The following is an 11,162-nucleotide window of genomic DNA, read 5'->3' as shown; positions in this document are numbered from 1 at the left end:
ATCATGAAATCTTACATCAGAGCATGTTAAAGATGTTTCTCACAGTTGATACTGATAAGGTTGTTTTTCATTAAAATTTATCTACACTCGAAATATATTTCTTACGTATTATTTGAATTGTGGGTGAAATACATCTGAGTATATTTTAGACTTCAATTCTGTGTATTTCAGACACTGCTCTAAAACATTTGGTTATATATTGTTTGAACTGTAATGGTGTCTGCAACACCCTATAATACAGACTGTAATACAAACTGCATTAAAGCAGAGTTCTTATCAGTGTCATCACACATTAGATAAAAAAATGAGAGTCTTTGCATATATTATATAGCTTACAGTTCAGCAGCTGAGAAACTAACAGCTAACTTCCAGAAATGAGGCTTATTTGCCAAACATGTTAATTCTGTAAGTAATATATGATCCCACTAAAACCAAAATAAATACTAGATGACAGGATCACATTCTGTGATGAACCATTTCACAGCTTTTACTTCAGGAATAGTAGTGGATTTGGCAGTATCAGATTAACAGTTAGAATCAAACGGTCTTAAAGGTCTTTTCCAACCTAAACAATTCTACTATTCTATGTCTCTATGATAATTTCCATTATTTCTTATCCTGGTGTAGTCCCATTGTCACTGGTAACAACAGATAAATTTTTCAATGGATAAAGGATAAAAATAAAAGGATGAAAGACTCTAATTTCATCTTGAAATCTATTCTGTGTGCAACAAACTATCACTGAAGCAGCTAAAGAGATACAAAAGCATTTTATAAATTTGATGAAAAAGACTAAAAATCATCCAAAAAATGTTTTCAAGACATTCCTCTCCATCTCCTCCTTTCTCCTGACTTGCCAGTTGCAGATTCACAGGTTATTCCTCTATGAAAAATGAAAGAGTATCAAGGAGTTGCAGGCTCTGCTCCAGAGCTAAATAGTCCCTGGCATGGCAATGGCCAGGCCAACAAGAAAAGACAGCTTCCAAATCCTTCCTGTACTGAAATTGGCCAAAGAGTGGCTGCTCCAAGTAGGCAGCTAGGATCCAGCCACCTTGTTTTGAAGGTGGTTGAAATGGTGGACACAAATCTTTCTGTACATGGGACACCAGTCATTTTCTGCAATCATGAATGGTCCCAGAAATTTGCTGAAATAGATGCAGACATTGTGGAACTGTTTCTGTGGATTTGAGACCAAAAGCATACCTACCCTCCATGTGGCAAGAGTAACCAGCAGGCTTACTCTTGATAGATAGACACAATAGACAGTGATGCTTTCAGTTGTTGTTTTTTTGTGGTTTTTTTATTGAACAATAATAATATTACACTCTTTAAAACCAACTGACCTATTAGATTTATATTCAAGAACTCATAATGTCATTTATGACACTGTTGCAAAATATTAATAATGTATGCAGTATTTGCTACATTCTTAAATATTTCTCATCAGTCTGCTGGAAGACCAAGGGTTTGATCCTGCTCTCACTGAAATCAAGAAAAAATTACTTTTGATATCAGTAGATTAGAATCAATTCACTTGCTAGTAAATAGCCCAAGAAAACATTATTCCCTCTCAGACCCTAACATTCAATACTGGTTAAAATGTGGTATTATGCTAGTTTGAGATTTATGTTTGTATGTCTCCAATTATCATGGCAAGAGAACCTGCACTTTCATTGTGACATTTGGATGTCTACTGCTGTCATCATCCTCTTGTTCCAGATCAGCATGATTCATGTCTGCTTTCCCAGGTGAAAGTATCCTGCTTTCACAGATGTTGACTTTGGATCTCTTTAAAGGTATCCAAGTTTCTGTTGTTCATGGTTTTAAAAGCATGCTTTTAGATCCTGAACTAAACTCTGGCTGCTGTACTGTGTGTTCTTTCTTTCACTGCAGTCATTGTCAAAGCTCAGGTTGATTTCAAAGGAAATGTTAAAATCAAGCCGCACTTCCAATGAGAGTGCCCTGTGTTACAAGGCTGTTCCTAAACTCAGGGCATCCAGGTTCACTCTGACACAGCAACATCAATTTTTATTATCTGTGGATCTGGCCGTTTTCAGGCATATTAGCAAGCCCTTCTCAGTGGTGATTTTTTAACTTACACAAATATCATCCAGCTCAGGCTGAATGAGGGGCTGCCCATTCCTGCAACACTCTAACACATGTAAGTTTTTCTCCTGGCTGAAATTGGATCACTTGCTCATGCAATTGAGAAACAAAGGACTGGGTACCAAAATACTGTAGTCTGTGGCAGCACTATCACTTGCTGAGGGTTCAAGGCTTCCCTGGTTCAAATAAACTCCCTGTGAGTCACATCTGGGCCATAGCCAGCAGTGAAGATGGAAAGTATGAAGGTCCCTTTGCTGGCCTCTCACCACTCTTCCAGAAAAAATGCAGATATCGCCTTAATGACACCAACTAGCTGGTTTATAGAAACATATATATTTAAATAATGATAAGCAGCTTCTTTTGTTTCAGATCCCCTTCTACAAATTGGTAGAATTTACCAATCTGCTGTTTCTCTGTACAAAATTTAACTTTAGAAATTCAACTAAATACAATATATGTCTGTAGTGTCTTGCCTAAGTTATTCACAATGTATAAACTGAAGTGCTGGATGTTTTCTCTCTGAAGAAAGGCATATTTGTCTCTGAGGAATTGTCACCAAACTTCCAAAAACTAAAAAATTGTTAACAACTTTTGTTGGTTTATTTAATTTACACTGTTGTGCTTTTGTTGTTATTAATTTTATTGCACAGTGGCGTTCCTTCCATCTGAGGTGTTGCTCATATGTGTTTCTTTCACAACGGTTCCACATCAATAGTATCACTCACCCAAACTGTCCCCTTCATTCAGTGAGAGCTTTTCCAGCATCAGGTTGGCAAGAGTCAGCCTCTGGCACTATTTGAATGATCATGTTGGGTTTTCAGTATTACTATACATTCAAAAAGCCACAATACATTTCACTGTTCAAATACTTATCAAAACAAATATCAAAAGTCATATATACTGTACAGTCTATTTTTAAGTAAACATTTTTTTTCATTAAAAATGGGTCACATTGAGCTTCAGAGATTACATATTCATACATTATAGATCTACTTTGTTCTTAAAGTGTGTTGTTGCATATTCAATAATCTGTGAGAAATGCATTCACTTGAAAGTCTTACAAGTGTAAGTAAATATCAGCGAGGATTTAGCCATTTCATTACTGGAGAGCGAATAACTTTCTCTTTAACGAATTCCTCTTTTACAGAATTTCCATCCCCTGATGCCATGTCACTATCTGAAAAAAACACAAAAATTAAGGTGGATTTCATGAACATGAGAGCTTTAAAATATTATCCTGCAGCAATGTCCCTGGTTTTATGAATACTTTGGAAAATCCTTGACTGGTATGTTTGCAGAAAACTCAGTAAATTACCTCCAATTACCTAACTGCAAAATTTCTACCAAATTAAGGCACAAGTCATATCTGTTTTCTAATAGTTTAAGCATAAGGCTGATGAGTTGACTTCATTTTCCAGTTCTGACTGTAACACTCACTCCAGTGTGACACAGAACCAAGCAACACATCCTCAATAACTACAGCAGTAAATTAAACGCCCCTGCAGCTATTCTCTGACAGAGGCCAGCTGGCATGGAATAGCCTGGTGTGTGCCACTAAACTCTCTTACTCTCCAAAAATAGGTAAAAGATACTCCGTTTGTCAACTGGAAACAGTCCCTGGCTGAGGCTGATTCCTAAGCTGTGACTGGGGTTGTTTGGCCCAGCAAGCTGGCTGGGGACACAGTGTGCTGTCCACTGCCCTCCTGTTTGACCGTGAAAGGAGTAAAATTGCAATGTACATGACCTCTGACACCATTAAGTTTGCTAGGCATATGTAGGCATAGTGTTTTTTATAAAACATATGGGTCAGAAACCTGCCTGTTTAAAACACCGAAGCATTTACAGCTGTTTTAATTCACTGATGATCACTTAGATGCTATAGTTACTTCTGAAGATCCCTTTCAAATGAAACCCTGTGTGACCACCCTATGGAGTACTACTCGTATTGTCCCTGATCTGCTAATAGTGACAGACCTCTGAGGACAGAAGTAATTGGGAAACTTTTGCAAGGGTAAAAAACACTGTTTGTTTCTATGCAGTGGATATCTCGTCCTGGCTGGGATAAGTCAAGCAGTTAAACATTGAGGCAGCAGAAAGTTTGGGACCAAAGGCAAGTGGGGAAGGGAAAAGGGGAGGAGGAACTGGTGTAAATAGGCTGTCTGGAAAGGTTTGGAATATAGGCTAGATACAGAAAAAAGCAAGCACACTCATTATTTTGACACCCTCAGTAATAAATAGAAGAAGGAAAGGCAAAAGAGCGCAATCATGTAGAAAAATACAAAAATATCAGGGCTGATTGATCTTGTAAGAGGGTTTTTTTGAGATTATTTTAAATGTGATATAAGCTGCAGAAGTTTGCTTCAATCTAACTTTCTCTGAGCAGGGAAAGAGAGAAAGATAAATCTTGTATTAAGACAGAAAACTCTACACAGTTTAATATAACAGAAGAAAATTAAAAATTGCACACAAGCTGCTGTTGGAGAAGAAATGAAATCCAAAAATCTTTAGTGAAAGATTTCTATCAAAGATAGAAAATCCCAGTAGATCTCCCTATAAAAGGTCCCTATAAAAAATCCCTATAAAAGATCCCAGTAGACCTAGAATTAAATCTCTGGGGGTTTTTTCTGACTTCTACACATTTGCATTTATTTTAGTTTCTCTTTAGAGTAAGCATTGTTCAGTCAAACATACCTTAGTATCATCAGGTAGGAAAAAAGGGGAAAAATTTTAATCCCACCTCTAAAAGCTTCAGTGATCTTTCCTTGGTGCATCAAAAACACTCCAGTTTGTCACACTCCCTTTTTATTTTTTTCTTTTTTTTTTTTTTAATTTTAATTCTGGACAGATCTATTACAAGCTTCAGACAAAAATGTAAAGGAAATAAATTATTCCAAGGATACTGTGACAAATGACTACAATAAAACATTTAATAAAACCTTTCACTGACAACTGAAAACATATAAAGCTCTGTCCTCATGGGGAAAATGAAATGCTGTTTTTACTATGCATTAGCTAACACTAGTAAATGCAATGTAGTGAAATCCTGAACTGACATGCAAACCCTAGCACAGCCTCCTGCTGCACAGGTGAGGTGCTGCTAGCACATGCAACAGTTGCAAAGTATTTCAAAATGTTTCTAGCATGTGTCACGGCTCACCTAATTCCTTGCCACACGTTAAGGAATAGGAAAAATAAACCTACCTTGTGTTATAAATGGTTTTCACAGCTCCACCAAAGTACCCACCACTCATACACAGAGTCGTAGTAGATTATGTGCAAGGTGTTTTCTGCTAAAATCAACTGTCCCACAAAGTCTTACCTGTGTGTGAAGATATTTTTCGTCGATTTGGAGGCTTTGAAGCAGACAGTTGAAAAAATGGGAACTTCAGACATTTCCCTGTTACTCTGTCACAGATGCCAGAGGGACAGTTGCAGGTTTTCCTGCATTCCATTCCGTAGCTACCATAGGGACACTCTGGGGAAAAAAAATATAGCAAAGCAGCTCTCAGTGATCCAAGTCAGCTGCTGTCTTAATAGCTGGTCTGCTTGAAAGTGGAAAACTTTTGAGTGGAGGTCAGCTAGACCTTAGATACAGGATTTCAGCATGCTGAGTTCTTTTTTACAGTATCTTCCAATATTAACAAATCTTGACATGCTTTACATACATCATTTCATTTCCTGTAACTTATTTACAATGTGCTACTGGTAATCCTTCTCTGAAACACTCCTAGATTTAAGTGCACTCCTACATTACATTGCCTTAGTTAAAGGCAGCATGAATATGTAGGTACATAATTATAGAAGATTTAGTTAAAGGACTAGCACTTTAGAAGGGAAGATGACTCCAGAAGTTCCCTGAACTCACTGTGTAGTTAGTTCACTATGATATTATCTGACTTTCACAACAGTTGATATTTAAAGCTGCAATCCGATGCTGGTGTGGGGCTGCTGTGGCCTGGGCCAGCAGTCTGGGAGGAGGATGCAGCCTGACCCTGAGGAGCTATCCAGCAAACTCATCATCCACCTGGAGATGATACTGGGTCCTCAGGAATAGCCTCCCACCCAACACCTTCTCAGACAGCCAGGTTCTGCCTTCCCAGACAGCTCACCTGCATCTCCAGCCTGAAGAGTGAGGATGGCCTAAAGGGATCTCTGGCACTAAGGCAGCTCCCTGGTTATGCTGCATCTGGTCACATAATGCCCCAATTCAAACCTCACATTCCTGAGCTAGCTTGGGGAGGAGCACTACAAAGCAGTTGCTAGGATGGAAACAAATGTTTTCCAGAGAAAATTAAGTCAGGAACAGGATCCCATATCCCATAGCTGACACATATCATATCCTGGGCCATATAACTTCCCAGAGGGTTTAAACTAGGGGCTACGGCCCTTGTCTTCTTCTGCCTTGCTGTTGAACAGGATACCTTCCCAAGACCATTGCTGAAGAGGCAGAGACTGGGAAAATCCATGTCTAACGTGTCCTTTCCAAACCCACACACAGATGATCGTTCCCAGGAGATGTTTGAGATATCCCAGGAGAAAGGCTTTCATATTCAGACTCTGAACAACCTTGCCAACCCAAGGTACATGGTCACCTTAAATGACAAGGTCTGGAGAGTTTCAGATTCACCTCCTAAGGCAGATGAATGAGTATTTGGGGCTGGACCAAGGAACCATGTAGCCTAGGCCTCCACAAAACACTTAAGAAAGGTGACCACAGTAAGCACAAATGGTACCCTTCTCCCCATTTTGTCTCTCCTTTTCAGCTATGAGACCTCGTCATCCAGACATAGTTTGTTTGCTTATAACACCCCACAATAAAATAACCTTTTCAGTTTGTTCAGCCTCCTCTTGAGTGAAATGCAAACTTTTTGCTTTGCCATACAGCCTAGGTAATATGAAAATCAAGCTATTGCACTATAGTTATATAGTTATAGTGTAGCCAACATTTTACAATTCTCTGTGTATCAAATGAATTTATGGATTTATTCTTATAAAGGAAAAGCCCTAGAAGATCAACCAGTTCTCTGAAATGGACTGCACAGTTAGTCACTCCAGCATGGAGAATCTTCCTAACCCTCAGCTCACTCCCCTTCCCAAGAATGACTCTTTGATCTGCTGCTTGTCCACATAAAACAAAAGCAAAATCCCATCTAATTAGAACTGTTCTTGTGTGCATATCCTCCCTGGGAGACATGGAGCATCAATCTGCCTGCTACAGGTGCTCAGCCTGGAGAAGTGGGATGCAGAGATGTGCACAACAGCGCAGAAACAAGTCTGAGCCCAAAGCACTTGGCTTTGTGTGGAATAACCCTGGCATTTATGCTGCTTTTTGCACTTCTTGACACTGAGATCTGAGTAAATTCATCTTTTAGAAGGTTTTTGTTTAATAGGATCCTGTTCCTAAATAAATTGCAGATGGCTTCCAGTGGTTTAATGGAATCAAGGGCACCAAAAAGTATTTTGCTTTGGGCCATAATGACATTGCTATTGATAATAGTACAATGCACTGTCCTAATAATAATAAATAATCCCAAAAAATTGTTCTGGAGTATATACTGTCCATTTTTGAAACAAGAAATTGAAAGACAGAGAGTTCAGATCATTTTTCCAGAAATTTGAAGTAAATTGGCAACAGGAAGCCAGAGAGAATTTAGCCATCCTGCATCTGTCAGTTATTACAAACATGGAAGTTATTAAAATGTGTGAGTGACCTGGTATCATAGCTGCACATGGATATATAAAATAACAATATCTGACCCCAAGGAGAGACTGTACTATCTCAGAGCTGAGATGAAGAAAGAAAAAAAAATTCAAAATTACATCTATAATATTTAGTGGAAATAAATATATGGGGAATAGAAGATTTAAGCACCAATTTAAATTTGAAGCCAAGATATGGCTTTAATGAAATTAATGAGAGTTTTTCCACTGAGTGATGGGAAAAAAAACCCAAACATTTGATTTCACATTTTCTACAGAGCACCCAAGATTCAGCTATGGGGTTTCAGATCTCAAGACCCATAATATTTCTTTTTTCCCTTTCAAAGGGTGCTATTGCTAAGAAATTCATATGAGGAAAGCGAAAAGTACACGCTAATTCAAACAATTGTTATTGGAATTATAGGCAGTATCTTGCACTGTGGTGATTTTTAATAAACTGAAGATCAATCAATTATCTCAGTAGAGTATTTTCCTGGTGAGTGCACCAAAGATATAATCTTTATGTGTAAGTTCTACTCATTTGCAATAAAGTTTTGGGTTTCACACTCAACCATGCACGAGTTTATTTCAAATAAGGTAAGTAAGTGTGCGCTGTATGTGAAATCAGCCGATTTTTGCAGCATCAGGTCCTAAGTCATTACTTTAACTGAGTCTATTAATACTCCTGATATTTAACTGCCAAGATATTCCCACTTTTAAGGAAGTTATTCTAAGGCTTATCTGTATTTACTTACTGAAATGCTACAAAAACACAGCAAAACCCCCTGCACTAATGCTTTGCAAACTCTCTTTTTAAAATTGCTTATTTTTCAAAAAATTCACCCTGCTTCTTCCAAAATAATACATTGCCACCCTATAAAGATTGCCTTGTTTAAATGGAGTGAGAATAGCTCCTAAAAGAAAAATGTGATTATAGCTTCTGACTAAAGAAATCAGCATGCAACATACCTGGAATAAACTGAATGCAATGCCTGGCTGCTCATCTCACAGTCAGTTTCTGCTCTGTTATTGCCATCCTTCAGGCAGGAGGGTTTCTGTTTGCCTCCCTTGACCACATCCCTAGGATGACTGAGCACCTCAAAGGACTAAATTAAACAGGACAAAGTCTCCAGGCACTCAGGCTGTGCTGCTTTCTCCATCCCCCAGACCCCAGCGTGAGCACCTGGTCTCTGTCCAGGCAGCCGGCAGTGCCAGAGGGAGCATCACCCCCAGGAGTGTGCAGCTGCCACAGGGACCCTGTGACAAGGTTGGACTTGCAGGATTAAAGTATTTATAATTTATAGAGAGCCACCCACTAAATCAACAGAAAGAACAGTACTAGTGCCTGGGTGTCTCAAGCTCCAGTCAAAAATCTCATCTCCAAGCACACCCTGTTGGTATTTCCTTACACATGTCCCCAGGTAATGTGTAAACAATATCATCACATTAATAAACCTGCCCCAGTACATGTAATGCCTTCTAATGACAGCAGGTATTTTTTCCCTTTTTCCTTGGCTAAGGGATGAGCTCTAAAAATCCCATTTTAACTCCTTTCAAGCAAGAGGCAAACTCTGCATGTATGTTGCTGTCAAATTGCCACAGTGGGTGCATACAAAGTGAACATCATTACCTTTGCAGATACCAAATTCATCACCAAAGTCATCCTCCTCAGTGTAAAACTGGCACTTCAGCCCAGGACCACACTTGACACCATCCATACCCGAGACAGTACGATAGCAAGTCTCCCCCAGAGCAGCTGCACACACTCTGCAGCAGCCACAGTCATCCAGCACCGTTCGCTTACAGCGCGCAGTGCTCTTGCATGCGTTACTGTCACAGGGATCAGGGCAATCTACTGCGTATTTTGCACTCCAGGCAGCTCCAGCAGGCACGGGCAGCAGGAGGAGGGTGAGGAACAGGAAGCCCTTCATGTCTTGCAGGGGTAAATGCTCCATCCCAGAGAGCAGGTCTCAGTGCTCAGCCTGCTGGTGCCTCTTGCCGAGGGAAGCAGTGGTACAGAATCCAAAGTGGTAGCTGCACACATCAGCCTACAAGTTTATGAGCTTTATAAAGTGTGTTGCCCACATGTTGCACCGTCGTCAGCTTCCTCAATCCGGCAGCGCTGCTCCTGCCAGCCTCCCTTGTTTCAGTTTATGAAATCCAGGATGAAGGTTGGATTAGCACTCTGCTGCCATCCAGGAATTGAAAAGCCTGAGCTGATGTAATCTGTTATGTTTAGTTGGTTGTTTTGCATGAAGACTAAAAACTCTCTCACATCCGTTTCAAATGCTCAAGGACGTCTGCCAAGAGTAAAAAAAAAAGCTAAAAAAACAATCAACCCCGAGGAGGTTGCATACCTTCCTGCAGGACAAGGATTGCTCTGACGCTGGGCACACTGCTGACAGGAGAGCTCTGCCTTGCTATCACAGCATGCATGGCCAGAAGAAAATCACACCGAATCATCTTACTGCTGAAAGAATAATCTTTAATAGAATACATCTTTGCCATACTCTTTTAGGGGATGTGGATGGTTATTTTTGGGAATTAAATGAGATCATGTCATTCAATAGCCAAGCTCAGCTTTTTCAGTAGTTTTTTCTGATTGCATTGAAACAGTACTTTCTAACCAGTATTTAAGTGGAGGTGAATTAAATATTTCACTCAAAGATTACTGCTATAACTAAAAACTGGTCAGAAAAACACTATCATTTTGTGGAATCTTCAACAGGAAGTTCAGGAGAATGAGCAATGAGCTGCCCCAACTTCACAAGCAAAGGGGAAATCCCCATCCATCATCAGCACTGTCTGCACAGTGTTAACATGGATCCAGGGGGCTGATTCTTCTCCCTCTACGCCACTTCTATTCTGACAAACTCTATGGGATGCTCTGATGCTGCTCTTCAATGAAGTCAATGTAAATAAACAGAAAACAAATTCAGCTTCCCCTGTCTCCTCTCCTAGACTTTCTTTATCCTGCCAGAGCCTTGACAAGAAACAGCAAACAAGTGGAGTCCAGTGAAACTGATGAGCCACTGGAGAGACAAAAATTTCTGCATTAAAAAAAAATCTACAGGAAAGGAAAAGAGGAATAAAGCTAGCCATAAATAAACCTCTGAATACCAAAAGTCATTGCCAGTGAAGTTAGTGAGAACCAAAGCAAACTGAACTGTGTATGACCAGCTTGTCACTTGGGAATCTTGTGTCTCAAGTGGGCTAAGGACACTGCCAGTAGGCTGCCAAATAAAATGAAGGACTAGACTAGAAATACAGGAGAGCAGGAAAGCCTTTTCTTCATGAATGCAAATGTGAATTGATAAACCCAAAACCAAAATGCTTAACTCTTCTGTCTCGCTCCC

General features: G+C 39.6%; 1 protein-coding gene across 2 annotated transcripts; it reads right to left on the bottom strand.

Moving 5' to 3' along the window:
- Positions 1-1,309: 1,309 nt before the first annotated feature.
- On the bottom strand, positions 1,310-9,761 carry ESM1 (endothelial cell specific molecule 1). 2 transcript variants are annotated; one of them, XM_066569403.1, is made up of 3 exons: positions 9,437-9,761; positions 5,426-5,581; positions 1,310-3,283 (listed from the first exon to the last, which is right to left on the bottom strand). In XM_066569403.1, exons 1-3 carry the CDS (start codon positions 9,759-9,761, stop codon positions 3,183-3,185), a joined length of 582 nt encoding a protein of 193 aa, XP_066425500.1. In that variant the 3' UTR covers positions 1,310-3,182. The 2 variants fall into 2 exon arrangements, with proteins under 2 accessions (XP_066425500.1, XP_066425501.1); XM_066569404.1 differs by lacking the exon at positions 5,426-5,581 and having other exon boundaries at positions 9,437-9,737.
- Between the last annotated feature and the right edge of the window lie 1,401 nt (positions 9,762-11,162).

The sequence above is a fragment of the Molothrus aeneus genome, chromosome Z, assembly GCF_037042795.1.
Source record: "Molothrus aeneus isolate 106 chromosome Z, BPBGC_Maene_1.0, whole genome shotgun sequence".
NCBI classification, from domain to species: Eukaryota; Metazoa; Chordata; class Aves; order Passeriformes; family Icteridae; genus Molothrus; species Molothrus aeneus.
Note: the sequence above shows the minus strand (reverse complement) of the source record. Positions and strands in the feature narration are given on the sequence as shown.